The sequence below is a fragment of the Pomacea canaliculata genome, linkage group LG11, assembly GCF_003073045.1.
Source record: "Pomacea canaliculata isolate SZHN2017 linkage group LG11, ASM307304v1, whole genome shotgun sequence".
Taxonomy (NCBI): domain Eukaryota; kingdom Metazoa; phylum Mollusca; class Gastropoda; order Architaenioglossa; family Ampullariidae; genus Pomacea; species Pomacea canaliculata.
In genome coordinates this window covers 16,008,382-16,025,508 of record NC_037600.1, presented here as the reverse complement: position 1 = coordinate 16,025,508, position 17,127 = coordinate 16,008,382, and the positions used below count along the sequence as shown (strand labels likewise).

At 38.0% G+C, this 17,127-nt stretch overlaps 3 protein-coding genes across 5 annotated transcripts in view; 2 read left to right on the top strand and 1 right to left on the bottom strand.

The window, feature by feature from the left end:
• The window catches only part of LOC112575869 (large proline-rich protein BAG6-like), a 30,506-nt gene extending 27,026 nt beyond the window's left edge, over positions 1-3,480 (top strand). For both annotated transcript variants that reach the window (XM_025257972.1, XM_025257974.1), the window contains exon 25: positions 506-3,480. In XM_025257972.1, the coding sequence (XP_025113757.1) occupies positions 506-554 (49 nt within the window). In that variant the 3' untranslated portion in view covers positions 555-3,480. The remainder of the gene's footprint in view (positions 1-505) is intronic.
• Positions 3,481-5,021: 1,541 nt separating this feature from the next.
• Positions 5,022-7,637, top strand: LOC112575493 (SNARE-associated protein Snapin-like). Its single transcript, XM_025257402.1, has 4 exons — positions 5,022-5,193; positions 6,447-6,493; positions 6,844-6,962; positions 7,203-7,637. Exons 1-4 carry the CDS (start codon positions 5,051-5,053, stop codon positions 7,293-7,295), a joined length of 402 nt encoding a protein of 133 aa, XP_025113187.1. The 5' UTR covers positions 5,022-5,050; the 3' UTR covers positions 7,296-7,637.
• A 498-nt stretch (positions 7,638-8,135) lies between these two features.
• The window catches only part of LOC112575490, a 71,121-nt gene continuing 62,129 nt past the window's right edge, over positions 8,136-17,127 (bottom strand). For both annotated transcript variants that reach the window (XM_025257397.1, XM_025257396.1), the window contains exons 5-7: positions 11,711-11,875; positions 11,361-11,460; positions 8,136-10,757 (exon numbers count right to left, since the gene is read on the bottom strand). In XM_025257397.1, the coding sequence (XP_025113182.1) occupies positions 10,659-10,757; positions 11,361-11,460; positions 11,711-11,875 (364 nt within the window). In that variant the 3' untranslated portion in view covers positions 8,136-10,658. The remainder of the gene's footprint in view (positions 10,758-11,360; positions 11,461-11,710; positions 11,876-17,127) is intronic.

The window sequence follows — 17,127 nt, the reverse complement described above, 5'->3', positions numbered from 1 at the left end:
ATGCCAGGCTTGGCAGGCATAGTCTTCATTTCCCAGCATGAGATCTGACGCAGCAGCCACCGTTTCATCATGAAGTGAAAGACTGGCCACCTGTTTATAGTTTTAAAATCTCATTCGTCAGAACCTTCCAAACAACTCACACAGTTGCTTACTTCCTCAACTATCACATGCAGCACAAGGTGTCCGCCAGTGAAACACTGACATGTACAACTAACACCATTGACCTTGACAGTCAGCAGTTTACAAGATTTCTGTTTACTTGCGCACAGTTCATGCTCATTATGTTAACTTTTTTTTTTAATCTTGGACATCTTCACTTAGACTATTCAACTTTGATGAGAATCATACAGAGTATAAGCTTCTTACTTCTTGTCATAGTAAGACTTTGTTTAACTAATAATCTTGACTTATCTTGGCTATGGTTCTATGGGTATTATAATAATTGAATGACAGTTTTAAGAGTGGTTTGACAATCATATAGTGAACCCTTGGCCTTCTGTTGCAGGTTTCCCAATGCACAGCAGTACTTTAACTCTAAGCCCAAACCATCATGATTCCTCTTGCACATCATCAAGTTTTGGAAGTAACGCAGCAGAGGTGTCAAGAAAGACAGTCTTCATGTTTCTCAAATGTCTAGAGTTGTCTTGATGAACATAGTGCATGTATATACATATATCTTCAGCAAACAACTGTTGTCGGTTTATCACTCAGTTGCAGTATTTCCAACCTTTTGTCCTTGAAGCTTAAAACAGTTTTACTGTATAGTTCAGTTTCTAGCTCCTTATTATACAGTTTTTAAAAAAAAAATTAATTTGGAAACATGTGACTGTCATTGTGTGTGACTGTGGCGTGTGGAAAAGTGTGCTGCATTTTCATTTTTTTTCATTTAACTTCTAGAACTGACCTTTGCCCTCCTACACATCAGCAGTACTTCAAGACCAAAAACTAGAGAATATGAGGATGCCATTTGCACTTCACAGCACAGACTGATAAAGAAAACGCAAATTTTATCATCTGTGCACCGTATCCCAATCTGTATTCCTTAAGCAGGATGTCATACATCACATCAAATAGCAGAAATTCTTTTGCTGGCCAGAAAAAAAGACACCCCATGCTTATGTTGATTGTTTAGTTATTTTTTATCAGGAACTGAGTCTAGTCACAAAAAGAGCGGAAAGGACCTGGTGGCAAGCAACATGTTACTTTCTAAACAGTACAACCAAAGTTGGCTATAAATTTTCATTCATTTCTGCAGGTCAGGGTCTGTCTTCTATTCTATTTTTTTAAATGCCTGTTTGTTTTGAAATGCATGTTTGGGGAAGCGGATAGCCAGGTGGTTAAAACTTGCATCTGAACCTGGAGGCATGGCACTTTGCTGTTCTGTGGTGCAAGAAACTTCTCTCAGTTGATTCATCTGTCAATTCCTGGCTTCATGTAAAGTAAGGCAAAGGAGAGATGGGGATTACCCTCACAAGAAGCTTGCACTGAGAAATCTGGTTCTAGCGTCTCTAACTCCCCAATAACCAAATAAAAACAAAAAACTTGGAGGCAACCTTTACCTTTTCCCCCCCAAACACATCCCCTCCCCTCCCCCCCAAAAAAAAAGTGTCTGCTGCCTTTGCTACACTGAAGGCCATCCTACTGTCAGAGTAACCAACCTCACTTTGATGTCAAAATTTGTGTTAGGCATCAAATGGCACATCGATATTTGACTTTAATGTTGTAGGTTGTGAGGCTGTGATCCTCTTTCAGGACACCCACCATGCAACTTGGCAGACATACTGATGTATGCAAATTTCACTTTCGAGAGTGACTTTTTCTTGAATCTTGCTACTAAGGAACCTGTTTCTTGGAGCCTCTGCAGTAGGATTCCATTTTAATACCATTGCTTTGTCTTTTTGTCATATCCATGTTGTAATGTTTTCATATATGTGGCATCAGATTTCATGATATGAGAATTTTTGATGACATGAAGCCCTTCTTAAGCTGCAGACTGTTGCTGGAATGGGCGAAAAAGGAGTTTTATTCATAGAATGTAGGGCAGGGATTAATTATATTTTTTTTTCAAATCATTAAGGACGCAGAAAAAGAATATTTGGATTATGTATTCATTATTTCAGTACTAACAAATGTGAATTTGCATAGAACTATAACTCCAGCCTTGCATACTTTGTCATCAAAAGTTGCGTAGGAATAACTTTGAAACAAAGAAGGCAGTTGTATAGGCTTATGTAAAGGAATATATGTTTTTAATATGTGACATGAGTTCTGAACTTATTTTTGTTTGTTTTATCATTACATGCTTTTTTTTTAAAAAAAACAGCACATCCTGAGAAATGATTTTTTTACAGCACCTCTGAAAATGTTTTTCCCCATATTTTTGTTTGTCCTTCATCTCTTGTACTGCAGATTTGTTTTGGCCATGACTTGAAATATTTCTTTAAGTAAGAAAGCTTTGAAAACAAAAGCCTGCAATGAACTTTTGTGGTCACTTTTAGTTGTCTGCATATTTTTAGTGCCCCTTTTAAATTGGAGAAAGTTTTATCGAGGACTGAACTTGAGAGCGCTGTGAAATCCAAGTAGTCTTCAGTCAAATTACTTCCAATAAAAGCAGTAAATCTCCTTATAATTTTGTGAAGTGTGATTGCTGGGATTGTCTGGCATATTAAAAATAAAAATCGTGCCAAGCATGTTTGTTCCATAGCCATTTGTGTAAAATTAATCATGTGCATCCTAATGTTTGTATTTCTTTGATGTAGTTATTCTGACAAAAGTAATACAGTCAAGATTTGATTTAATCCTCACCTAACAAAACCCCTATAGTAGTTTTCTTGATTCGGCTGGGAACTGTGTGACTGCAGCTGTCAATGCGACTTAAAAATGAAAAGAATAGCTTCATTTTGAAAGTGAATGTTTATGTATCTTCAGGGTAGACAGGTTGTACAGTGCACATCAGATTGAACTGTTCTGCATTAATGAGCTGTCATGTGCTTTAGTTACATCAGCAGATTCAAAAAGAAGAATGGGTTTGTCATTCTGAAGGTCTTGCTGCCTCATTAAAAAAAAAATTTCAAGTAAAAGTTTTTTCCCATCTCCTATTTATTTCCATGTTATTTAGAAGAAAATGCAGCATTTCTCTCTCACATGATTTTTGTGCGGGTGTGTGCATGAGTGCTCTGCCAGATATGTCCCCTAAAGTGTTAAAGAGTAAAGCATTCTCATTGCAACAGCTCATACCATTGTACCAAAGTTAAATGTGTCCTGTCTTCAGTAGATTGGTTGAATTGAGATATAAATTAAGAACAGGGTGAACTGTCTTTAGAGGAAGGCAACAGTGTTATTATTTTTATTTATGTATTTGTGTAACAATTATAATCCATGCCTGACACCTTCCTTACCATATGGTTTTAGGGTGATGCAGATTTTGTACATATTCATTTGTCTGTACAGTTTTCTGGTTGAATAAATTTTGGAACATTATAATGTTTAAGTTCAAAGATAATGCTTACTGGTGTGTGTTGAAAGTGTTCATTGTGACAAAATTTGTTGAGACACCAATCCTTTACCTTCTTTCCGATGACCAGCATCTGTAAGAGGGTGTGTGTGTTGGGGGGGGGGACATAAAGGTCAGCAATTTCTTTCATTACTATAAATAGTAAGGTTAAGAATATCATTTCAAAGTACTGGACTACAAATGTCATGTGGTTTTGCTGTTTCTGGGCTGAGGAGGAAAAGGTCCTGGACCGGGTGTATGGGTCTGATACCGTTCCCAGACCCACAGTCAGTGCACATCATACAATCATTGCAACCCCAGGTGGTTTCTGATGCTGACCACACTGTGCAGCTGCTCAGGTTCTGTGGTGCTATGTAACACCAAAGGTAGCAATATTTGACAGAACGTGAAAGAAATAGAGGAAAAATGCACCACCAACTTGTGGGTGCTTAGAAAGCCCCCACAGACTGATGAGTGTTCTTGCACTCTGCTAGTGTTTTGCTTTTAACCAAGAGAATGGAGGGGATTTCAGTTTGTTTTGTTTTGCATGTGACTCTTTTGCTAAGTTAAAGAATGTGCTTTATCATGCATGACTTTTTTTTTGTTTGGGGTTAGAAGACAGACGGTATTAAACTATGGCATCCATTCTCGGTCTACATTAATAAAGTGCTTTTACAAAAATTCAGTTCTATCTCTTGTGTTGAAAAGGCCTTAAATTTTCAGTTGCGTATAAGAGAAAACGTTTTTATTAAAAAAAAAACAAAAAACTCAAGTGCTTGAATCTCCTACACAGAATGTAAGATCAATGACTTAGTATGGAGCACGGTACAGGGTGGTCGACACGGAGGTGGTCAGAGTACGAATTAGCTACCAAACATGGAGAAGTGGACCTACGCATAAGGGCAAGGGCTGAACAGAAAAAAAAATGTCTTGCTTACATTACCTCTCGTTAATAAAGAATTCTCAGGCCTAAGTGGTGTGGTGAGCCTTAATTGTCAGCCACAACGTCTGCCCATCAATGGACCAGTATAAACGTTCAGCTGGTCTGGTCAACAAGTGACAAAAACCTTTCTCACTGACGTCTTTAGTATTCTTCATTTAATAAGACCCAAACTTGTAACTTCTTTAAAAAAAAAAAAAAAAAAAAAATTTCTTCATGCGATAGCCAAGGCCAAAGATATCGTGTGCAGTATGCAGGGCCGTGCTTAGGGGCAGGCGGACGAGGCATCTGCCTAGGGCCCCGCGCTTTTGATTGATATGTGACTTTAGATCCCAACTAAAACCGTGTGATCGTGGCGTGAGGGCCCCGCACATGCCCTTTGCCTCGGGCCCCGCGGGGGCTAAGAACTGGCCTGGCAGTATGTACACCATTGCTCGGAACATTAGATGTTTTAAACTGAGCCAGCAACCAAGGCTATATCACGGCAAGGCAGCCAACTCTGTAAACAGATGCCACATGCAGAGAAAAAAAAAAACAGTGTGCCCAAGACGAGATCTGAACCCAGGACATCCAGTCTGTGCAAGGGAAGTAAATTGAAGGCTGACGCTGTTAGCAAGATGGCGGAAGTCAACAGGATGCCGTCTGCTAAAGAGGCAGAAGCCTCCTTGGATTCCAGAAAAAGAGATGCCCTTGCAAATGGACTGTTTGAGCTTCTAAAACCTGCCGTTGATGAAATCGACGATAGAGTGAAAACAGTAAGGTACGAGCTGTTTATTTATTCGGCGAGAAAAACAAATGTCGAAACAGCGTCGGCGCGTGACTCGTGTGACATTCTTTTAACTTGTGGATAAACTGATGTTTATTGTTTATTAGAATGAAGCATGTTTATACACTTTTTCTTTAAAAATAAATGGGGAAAGATGAATAGTTAATCAACAATTTAAATTGCACAGGCATCTTGTTTACGTGGAGGAAGAGACAAATGTAAATCGGTATTAAATTTACTTTCTCACATACAGTGAGAGGGTAAGCAACCCGTTTGTTATTAGTTTGCAGTTAGCTTTTTAATGTTATTAAAATTGTTTTCTTTCGAATCTCGTTGTCAGAAACAAACTCATTAACAGTTGTATTAACAACTTTAGAGGATACATTGCAATTATGGAACTAGTTTGTCAGAAATTCTATTAGGTTAGTTGGTTAATGGCTTTCCAACTCCTAAGCTTGTTTCAATATTCTGTTTTGACTTTAACAGTAGCTAGTATCATATTTCTTTTCATAGAAGCCAATTTTCTTTGCCTAAGATGCTTATCTTCTTGGCCTCTTTTCTTTAGAGTTAATAGGTCTGCAACGTTTATGGCTTTCTGGAGTACTTTACCAAACCATGCAGGCTTGCCATAATGCATTATAGGTTTGGTGCAAAGTATTTGCTGTTAGTGACGATTGTTAACTTGGATAGGCAGTTAGATCTGGATGCAGAAAATTATGACTGAGGTTGGGACTAAATAGAACTAACCAAAGTGGGAAGATCTAGTAAGTCACAAATAGTGGAAGTGGTCCTTCCATGAATATCTTCCCATTTAACAGGGTCCTTAATGATAGTAAAGACTAGGATCTCCTGAAAAGCAGCAGTACTTGGTGCCTTCAAGGCAGCAAGTCCTCCTCTGAATTTATCTTTGATCCTTTGAAGCAGGCCTTCCTCTGAATAAGAACTGCACAGGCAGAATAATAGATGTGGATCTTGAGTATAGCAAAGTTCCGTTCATAGATATATAAATCTGATCTGTTAGTTTAGGTTCACAGTAATTTGTCATTTGAGTGCAAGGGGAAAAGGGTAGGATGTGGGACTGCCCACAGTGGTGAAGATAAAAGAAGAGAATATTTTGAAACCTGTGAACACCTCAATAATGAGGAGAGTAGTGAAGTGTGTTGGGAAGAAATATTTCTAAAATAAAAAATATTAAGTGCAGGTAGAAGAATGAAAAGAAAGATGAATGTACTGTTTGCATTTTGCAGAGAAAGTCAGATAGAACTCAGACAGCAGATTGATAGCCTCTGTGATGGTAAGTTGAAGTGCAGCCTTGATGGATGCCTGTGGTCAACACAATCTCAGCCACATTATGTAAGATTGAAGATGCATGAAGTCTTCAAGGAATTTTGACTGGTTCTTTTCCATGGGAATTATTATTTCTTGGTGGTCATGCAGTTTTAAATTAAGCTATAAATATCTAGGATGATTTCTTTTATGTCTAAGACTGAGTTGCACTGTTGACTGATAATTTAATGATTCTTCAGTTTGTCCCGTAATAAGTTTTGTCTGTTGCACAGAATTATAGTTTAGGCATATCTATGGCACAGATTTTTAAAATCACTCAACTCTCAAGAAGAAATGCTTACTGTGTTTAAAATGCAGACCTTAAGAAGATTTCAGAAAGTGAGGCCACGCCTGTAGAGCTGGAGCCGTATGTTAAGAAACTCAACAATTCTCGCCGCCGTGTCATGCTGGTGAACAGCATATTGCAGAATGTGCAGGTAGTGTGGCTTTTGTTGAGATTGTAACAACCCATTTGCGTTGGTTTAGCCAGCAAGTTTTTGGAGTACAAATAAATAAAAGAAACAAGCATAAAAGCATAAAAGATGCTATCCTTTGTCACTGAAGTTACATGATTGCGTGCATTCACTTCTTCATTCACGAAGCAAACAAAACAGGTTATGTTAACATTGTAATAACTGTGTAAGATTGTGTCCTTGATTGTATTTCTCACTGTACAGGAAAGACTGCACAAACTTCAGAATAATGTCTCCAAGGAAACAGCACGACGCAAAACAATGCTGGACCCGCCCGCCTCTGCTCAGCTTAAGTAAGGGGCGTGCATACAAACCAAAGATCACACCATGGACGGCTATTGTGTGCAAGCATGTTATGTTGCAAAAACTGAATAGTTTGAGTTGAGCTACCATGTTCTGAAGTGAAGCGAAATGTACACATTCATGAATGTGCGTGTACGTGCAATATTTCAAGTATTCTGGTCAGATGCAGTCCTACAAAAAAATGTGTTGAGATTTAAGATTTAGTTTTGTAGCATCATGTCAACATTTGAATAAAGCTTCTGTAAGATGACTAGGCACAAAATTAATATTATTGCAGAACTTAAGTAGAGTTGTAGTAATCAACAAGTTTACATTCGCAAAGGTGGGTGAAAAAAGGAATAAAAAAAAAAAGACAGCATGTAAAAAATGAACGATTCCATTTTCATTTTTGCTCATTTGTGAGTAATACTTCCTGAAATAGGACCCACTGGACTTGTTATTGTTGAAAGAAAATGTTTGTAGTGTTGGAAGTGATTAAGATTACTACTTCTCATTTTTTAGTGGATTCATGTGTAAAAAAAACAATAAACTATTTTTAATCTTACCTGTGATCTTGCAGTCTGAATGTCAAATTTTCAGCTTATGTTAATTCTATAGCCTTTTTAATGTGTGCACTGGCAGTCAAGTGGAGCAGTTGTTAGCAATTCTCACCAATACATCGAGGGTTGGCTGTCCTGGGTTCAGCTTTTGTCTCGGGCATGCTGTTCTTTCTCTGCATGTGGCATCTGTTTTAGCCTTAGTTGCTGGCTTGATGTAAAACACCAATTCCCCTCTCCCCTCTTAACATATGCACATTCTGTCTTACACACACAAAAACTCACATAAAAGCATGGCTGCACTACTGAAAGTTTTATTTCATATTGCTGAGATACCAGGGTCCATTGGAGAAAGCTTTCTTTCACATTTTTGGTGGAGTTCAGAACCATACCTCCAAGTTGTAACTTTGCAGTAGACAGGTAAATGGGTGGCTCTGAGCACAAAGATCTGCCCATAGACACTGACAAAGTGGGGTGTGTATGTGTAGGGTAGGCGATGGCTAGAGGTCACAAAAACCTAGGCTAATGGTGCATACATGGTCTATTCCTAAAGGAAAGAAACTAGGTCTGTTGAAATCTTGACAGCAACAGTCACAAAACCAAAAGAAACTTTACTCAGTTGTGTTTTGTCTTGCAGAACAGAGATGTCATGCTCATTATGCTAACTCGTTAACTTTCAGAAGTGCAGTTTTCTTAGCTGATGTCTTAGTTTTGGACCCTCCAAACAATCACAAATCCCTAGAAATGCAGCATAAAATTGTGACCATATGTATCAACACTATGTACAATATTTCCAAGTCTGTGTTGAGCTTTTTACAGCCAAAGTCTGATCTCTAGTAAATGCAGAAACAGAAATGTAAATGAAAAAAGCCCACCTGGGTTTAAAAAGACACATATTGGTCACCCATCTATTTTCTGTAGAATATATTTTTAAAAAGTATCCAACTGCTGCTTTAAACTTTGGAGGTGAACAGAATGCAGTTTACCAATTTCTCCAGCTGCTGGTCATGGAAACTTAAAAAAAGGGTCTGAGACCATTACTCCTCCTCAAATGCAAAATGAATTTGAAAAAAAAAACTCAACACAGAGAAGCCCCTCTGCTGCATTTCTACATGCCATCATGATCAATCAAACATTGTCATCGTGACAATCAACAACAATTTCAATAGTCTATTTTAAAATCCTGCATATTTAACAACACATTATTGCATTAATTAGTTCTTGCAGGACTCCCTGTTGGCACAACCTTGGTATGATCGGTTTTAGGCTGCTTTAGCAATACAGTTATAGCAGCATTTAACTAGTATTAAGATCCCTTTTTGACTCAGTAATGTTTCTGAGATCTGTCTGTAATGTCTATGCAGGTCCACATCTTCGACCGACTTAAACAAAAACAACAATAAATAAAGGGATAAAACTCAACGAAAATGCTGCAGAAACAAACTGGAACATAAGCAAATATGAAACTCTGATTTTGTAGATCTCCATTTTATCAGTCAGATTACTTCAGGAAGTATTGTCGTAACTCATTACAACAGAATCTGCATTGCTTTGTAACATTAGAGATCTGAATACCCCTAATCCATGTCAACTTCTGTACATATGTATTTATATCAACATTAATAAATAAATACAGGCAGATGAAATGTTGGTACAGCATGGAATGAGGCATACCATCACCACAAAAACAAAAAAAATTGTGTGCATGCACGCACAGAGGAAGGTGGGTGGGGAGAGAAAATCCTACTGCTCAAAGTTAAAGATAAACACTACAAACTGGTGACAAGTCATTTTTTTCTGGCTGAATTCACATCTTTAAATAACATTCTCTATTGCAGTCAAATTAGGACAAGAAACACAAAGCCCCATAAACCTACTGTTTCTACTGACCTCAGAATAATACATCAATGCAAAAAAAGTAAATGCTTAAATTGAATGGTTAAATGCTTAAGTTGGTCATGAGTGAAAAGGTCCGATTCAGCATCACTGTCATGGAAAGATGTAGAAATTTGAAATAAGTAAAAATCTTCAAATCTTACCTAGGCATCACGAGTCCCTTGTCAAGAAGTACAAGTTATTTTTCCTTATTCCAGAATGTACTAGATAAAAAAAGTATGGACAATCATGGTACCCATCTTGATAAATAAATAACTGTTAAGTGTTTGTGCACACACTTCATCTTTTATATCGCAGATAATCTGGAACTACAAGTACCATGAGGCAAGTGGAATGTGAAGTTCTATGTGTGGCTGTTAAATCTGTATGGATACTTCAGGATTTCATGACTTTCCCCACCCCAAATCTAAACAAGTCTTTGAGAATACTGTCACTTGATCAACAAAAGGTCCCGCTCTTTAAAAAAGTACAGAAGAACCATCTGTATTACTGTGCAAAAGCACACTGTAAAAGTAAAATCCTTACCAAAAATAAAACAAAATTATCCATCACCAGAATTGAAAAATAAGGAAAAACTCTGTAAAACAATCAGTTGTCCTTACAAACATTTCTCAAACCAAGAGAAGGCTTAAAACAAATGCAGGAATGTGGATGTCTCATTTCCATGGAGAAAGATACATTTATATGTACATATATATGCTTGTCTGGACAATTACTGTCACCACACAAAGGTTCACAAGACGGGTAAGAGTTGAAACACAGGACTAGGGCAAGAGAGGGAAAAACAAGGGGAGGGAAAAACAGCCGTCATGGTTGAGGGGAGGGGAAGAAACTGTTGCCATGGTGATAACCACAGGTGCTCCCTATTTGAAGAGAGGACAGAGGTCATGGTGCAGAAGCCGACTCTTGCTGCCACCCAGTTGTCCTAGTTGCCCCCAGCTGGCCGCTGGGTGTCATCATTATTTGGGGTGCTGGGAGTGTCCTCCCCTCGAAAAAGAGGGTTCTTGACCTCCATCTCTCCTGTCTGAAACAGTCAATGATGAATAGCCCTCAGGAGAGAATGTAGTTTCTGAAGTCCATAAAAGATCCCTCAACAAATCCTGATTCTATGAGTTGCTGCCAAACAGTCATAAACCGTATCCTCACCAACAATGCTATTTGCAGTACCCTGCACTTGACTGAAGTTCCATTCTAGGCATATCTGTGAGTGGTTATTTATGATTTTTTCTTAAATCCCTGCCATAACCTGCACTAAACTATGTTTTTAACAGTATTTATTTGGAGGTATACGAGATTAAAAACTTCTCTTAAGCCCTTTAGATGCTTTCAGTGACATTTGCACTTACTGAACTATGCATGTTGCAATTAAATCTGCATGAAATCCTGTAGATTTAAATATAGCATCAAAATAAAGTTGGATTAAAACAATGAAGGCAAGCCAGCTACTCACATGCAACATCCATGACTGATGTCCATAAATCTGCTTATATTTTCAACAGACAGAACTGATAAAATTGGTGCTAAAAATTGCAAAGTAGTGCTTAGCAACAATCCAAATGAAAGTTGATGGATTAACCAATTGCATAACTGCCTCAGAAAGTTTAATAAAAAAAAAAAAAAAACGAACCGGTGCAAGACCAGGGCATTCATAGACAGTGTAGTCACCCTCCACGTTGTCTTCTTCCGACTCGTCATCAGATGCATCATGTTTCATATCACCATTAGCTCTGCAGACAGTTTCACAAGTTAATGGAATCTTTTGTTACTGTTGCTCCACTGCAATCATTTTTAAATTAAATTATTCTGCACTATTATTCTGCTCATTAAAGTCATATTAAAGCTAGTCAGTTATAATTTGCGACAAATTCTTTCTCTCCCTGTTATTTCTTTTCCTACTTAGAGGTGAACTACCTCTTGCGTTATTTTTGGCAACCAGAATGCTGTTAAGAGCTGGAGAAGTCCAGACTTGCCACTCACTTCTCCATAGCAATCATCTGCTGCTTCTGGTGCTGATAGTGGTACATTTGTGCGCTTTGTGCCAACTTCCTGTCACCTGGGGAAGGGAGGCGGTCTTTTGTGGGGCCAGTGACCCCATAAGCTGGGTACTCCACACTTGTGGCTGCTTTCTTACTTTTGTGGTACCTGGCAACATACACAATTTTGTACGATAAATACAGAACTAACATCAAAGGGTATATGAGCTATAACCTAGGGGTAACTTTGGGGGGAATATCCATTCTTCCACAAAATGTGACAAGAGGTGAGATTGCTAAGATAATGAGCTGGATGCAAACACACGCATGTCCACACAAATTTTGCATGACAAGTACACAAACTGAAAATGTGTGCAATCATCACACACTTTAGTTCAATATGACCTAGAGAGTAAAATGTGGTTTATATGATCTGCAAGCAAGTCATCTCAAATATCAACTACACTAGTCACTGTAAACACTACCTAGTGTAAACAGTAACAAAAAAAAGGGGGAAGTCTGTTAGATAAAAAGCAAGATACTCATATCATATTGCAGTGTGAGGATTTACTGTTGCTATTATTTGTAACTGCAGAACTAGACCATGAAAATAAATGATTTCCTAGACTGTCTATGTAGGCTCAACAATGGTCACTTTGAGAATTTAAAATTTATCACTATCTGGTCCCTTGATGATTTTGTATAAAACTCAATTACAGGTCAATAAAATTAACATTTAATGAAACCAGGTAAAGAAAATGGAAAAGATATTGGGGGCAACATCTCTCAACTAGTATCATAAAGCACAACAATCTTGTGTAAATATACCTAGAACACACTGTGTAAATATAAAACCACAGCTGGTGGCAGACGAAGCACTGCTCCACATCACACCATTAACTTGGTATTATTAGTGTTTCACAACATGTCCTAAGTTTGAGGCAGTCCTGATGGCACATGTGTTATGTGCACGTACACATGCCTATGCAATGGCATAATTTAATGCAAACATGAAAGTCTACAAAAGTTAGCCCCCTGCACCAAAGAATGCAAGTTGCACTTCCATACAAAAATAAGATCAGCTACTTTTCAAAGTAGAACATTATTGTTTAAATATGCCATGCAATGACAAAGCTGCATACTGCATCTATGCTGATGGCAGTCACATCCTTCTCTACATGAGTAGCAACACTAACTGGCCTGCAATCAACTCCTTGCTGCAAGACCAGCTCCTATTATTATGATGTATGTTGTTTTTGTTTTTATAAAGCATTAGAGCCAACCTTTGATGGTGGTGCTATATACACCAAATTTATTATTAAACATGACAGTAAAAGTAAACAGAAGTAATATTTACTAATGCTATTTACTAAACAAATAATGGTACAGGGTAAGCCATGTCAAAGTAGCCTGCCTTGTCTCAGTGTATTAGGAGAGACAGTTGAACCATCCACCCTGTACTAAGGGAAGGCAGATAATAAGCTTATGTATTTGGAATGCTGTCTACCTCATTATCTCATGAGATTCTCTCTCACAAACACAAAAAACAAATTTACAAAACAACGGACCCATACAACTTATTGGTCATAGTGTTGACAAAAATGTTTGTCCATGGTACATCCACACATTCAAGGTCTCAGGAGTATAGAAGGTTTTGCCAAGCTGAAATTCTAACATCATCACTGCTTTTTGAGCATCGCATGGTTATGTTATTGTGCAATAATCTCTTTATTCTCTCAACAAAATGGTATTCTTGAACAACCTGATCATTCTATGTACCCTACATTCATAACCCTGCAGACTATGCTATCCCTCTTTGTCCAAAACTTTGATAATAATTTCATTTATTGTATAGACCTTTTGCTGTTGATCTCTATAGGGGTTAACCAGGTAAGAGTTCTACTTATTCTAGACAGGGTGGTCACATTTAACAACAATCTTGCTGATTTGCACAAACGACTTACTTAAGAAACTTCACAGTCATCTGCACTCCACCTTCTTAGCTCTGACATTTTTGTTGAGTCTTACAGCAGATGTGTCTGAAATACATGGCTGGCCCCACAGCAGCTGTTGCCAACAGGCACACAGAAAAATCCTACCTTATTCTGTTGTCATTGGAAGACAAAGCTCAATAGCTGCTCAGCTTTGAAGAAAGTAGCCTTTTCAGAGGTAACAATTTCAAACACAAGCAAACAAAGAGCTGCATGCTCTGAGAAATTTATATATGTACATGCATACAAACCAACCATACACGTTTAGCATTTTCCCCATTGTCAATTCTCCCTATTTTAATTTTAAGATAGATGTACCAGCACAAAGCCTCTCTGACACTTGCTATACCTTTCCTGCTTATCTGTTTATTTTCCTTTTATTTTTTATTATCTATTTTGAGAGACATGTCAGTGTTTTGTCAGTAGCAGCTTACATGCAATGATAGAAGTATTTGTATATACACAAACACACACACACAGAGATATGCCTTAACACACACATATATATATATAAGTCCTTCCCCACATAGCCTCAAACAAAATAAATCTGAAATTTCTCAATACCTATTTAAAGCTCTGATTTTTTTCAGTTCAGAAAACCATCACAGCAAGCTGTCACCACAAAATCCCTAGCAGCTATCCTTTTCAAGGCAGTTTGCACTGGACTGCCTCTCTTGTGCTGAAGCATGGACTTACAAGATTCTCAAGCTTTACCCTTCAGAAAATAATCTCAAAATTATGAACACATGATGAAATTTGAGATATCCTCTCCATGGAGGTCTACTATTACATGTAAAACAGTTAAACCTCGACTTTCCAAAAAGAAAGGATTTTCTGAATAGGTCTGTAAAAGGAAAATGCACATAAGTGGTATCAGCAACACGCACATTTTATAAGGGAACATTAAAAAAAATCCAGCCATTGCTCAGTCTAGTTTTGTTTTCCCTCCACCACCATCCTTCCAGGGTCAAGCAGGTCACTCAATCTGCAGGATGCAGATAGTAGTAACAATAAAGGCCTTATGTAAACATGCACTATGATAATCAATATCTATTTCCACAACTACTCCAAACTATATATTAAATATAATAAAAAAAATTCTACAATGAAAGCATAATATAAGTCTGCATAGTTTCTATACTGTCTCTTAAGTGAAATGTTAAGATGTAGACAGTTTTCAATAAAGTAGCTGAGCCAGTCATGATAACATTATGGAAAAACAAGGGTCAACGGGATTCAGACAAAGAGAGAGAACGCTATTCCTATTTTTTCTTTGCTCTTTTGAATATCTGGACAAAACTGTAATTTCATCAGCACAAGGGACTGGCTAGCTTCACTGAATACATGCACTTTAACATTTTTGGTTAAGGACAGTAGAAAGCGAGGCAAAGGACATCGGAACCATGTGGGCCCAACTGAAGGGGGCGGCCCAAAACTGGGTCCGCTAGCGAGGTGTTGTTGCGGCCCTATGTTCAAGGGAGCAACAAGGAATAAACTAAACTAACATTTTTGGTAAACGAGAAACAGAAACAGAAATGTAGTTGCATGAAAAGACATAAAACACCAAGAAGAATTTACAGTCTTTCCTTGTTTATGCCGTTTCATTTGTATGCTGCCGGATGGAGAAAAAGATAAAAAAAAAAACAAATTTGCAGAAAGGATGGTCAAACTGCCCTGAAATTTAAATGGAAATGTAAAATCCTGAAACATCCAATCCATGCAGGAATAATAATAATAAAGTCAATTTATATAGCTCATTCCCTACTTGGCAGAAGTCTCAATGAGCTTTATAAGAGAAAGGCTAATAAACAATATAAGACAGATACAAAATGCACAGAGCACACATATGACTAACCCTAGTCCAACAAATGCCAGCAAGCCAATGGAGAGGGGTATATCAAAAGACAAACAAGACAGAAAAAAACCTGCACATAAAGCATAGCAGAAGCGGGAGGATTTCTCAGTTGTAGATAACGATGTCAGCTTTTATGGTGCGACATCCCAGCAAATGCCAGGCTCTCCGTGCATTACAAACACAAAACAACACATACAAAATGAATAAAAATATTGATTTGTGCATTTCACTGCGTGAATTCCAGCTCAATGTGCTGCACAAAAAGCTACAAACAAATAGTAAACCATACAATAAACATTGAGCATCAGTAAACAGATTACACCATGAAAGAAACAAAGTACAGGGATGAAGAATTGAAAAGTGGGTGGAACAGTACTCTTTATCATGCAACATATTTCTTAAAGGCTTCAAATGTTGAGGTATTTCAAGGTGAAAGGGGAAACGAATTCCCAGCGAGGCCTGACAAGGAAAAGGTCTGCAGAATTTCTGGTGCATGGCACAGAGAGAAGGGTAACACAAGCAGATGGAAAAGACCAACTAGGGTGGTAAGGCGCCAGTAGCTCAGACAGGTATGCTAAGGCAAGGCAAGTAGACAATCAGGCTGACACTTCCTACAATGGTGTGTAGGTGAGCCCTCTCAACATGATGCTGCAGAAAATAACCTTCCTCCAAACACACAAGGAAAAGTTTTGAATCTTTAATGTTTCCATCTCCTCTGGCATTTAAGAGCCTCAAACTACCGCCTGCTTTCTTTTCCCCAGTTTCCAAACAGCCAGACATTTCTTCTTCTCGCTTAATTTAGATGAATGTTCTCCCATCTAGTGGTGACTTTGGACACTGAGGAGAAAAGGCATTAAAGTGGGAGAAAACTGAAGCACCCTAATAACCCTACAAATCTCACAGCATTATAATCATGTACCACAACCAGTAAGAAATACATGAACCAAACGCCAAATCTGGAAGCAGAACCATAAAGGCTTATGGTGTTGATGGACTGATCAGAAGCTCATCACCACTGCACTAACAGACAGTCCAAAGGGATTGTGTCTAATTGGAATATTTGTAGCTGATCACTTTTACTCTTCCATCATTTGTTCCCCAGAGCAAAATCTGTAATTTACATGCAAAATATGCATACAAGCATGGAACAAGAAAAACGCCTTTAGCTCTTTCATCAGAGTTTGATGGGTAATGGGTTTTGCATTTAGCCACAGTTTGTCTTGGTCTCTGGAGATAAGAGGCAGATCAGGAGAACTGAGAATGAATGGGAACTCTCTTGACAGAAGTAAGACCAGCTTTTAGGCTTATCCTTGGGAATAAATGCCAGTGATCATGTACGACAATGAGAAAGTAACAGAATCATGATATTTATTATAAAGCTCTTTAAAGCTAAGTGATATTCAACTAACCTGACCAGGCAAATGAGCAACATAAATCTATGTGCATATCCTCTTTCATGCACACAGTTGTATATATTATTAATTCAGCGTTATTATGCATTCTGGTGCATCCAATATGAGTGGCTTTCACAAGAAAACTATTTAGCAATATTTATATATGCCCAAAACCGGGTCC

Bases quoted from the DNA above. Each gene is read 5' to 3' on its own strand.
- LOC112575493 (XM_025257402.1), top strand. From the start codon at position 5,051: ATGGCGGAAGTCAACAGGATGCCGTCTGCTAAAGAGGCAGAAGCCTCC. The intron at 6,494-6,843 runs GTAAGTTGAAGT...TTTAAAATGCAG, and splicing joins GATTGATAGCCTCTGTGATG to ACCTTAAGAAGATTTCAGAA. The intron at 6,963-7,202 runs GTAGTGTGGCTT...CTCACTGTACAG, and splicing joins GCATATTGCAGAATGTGCAG to GAAAGACTGCACAAACTTCA.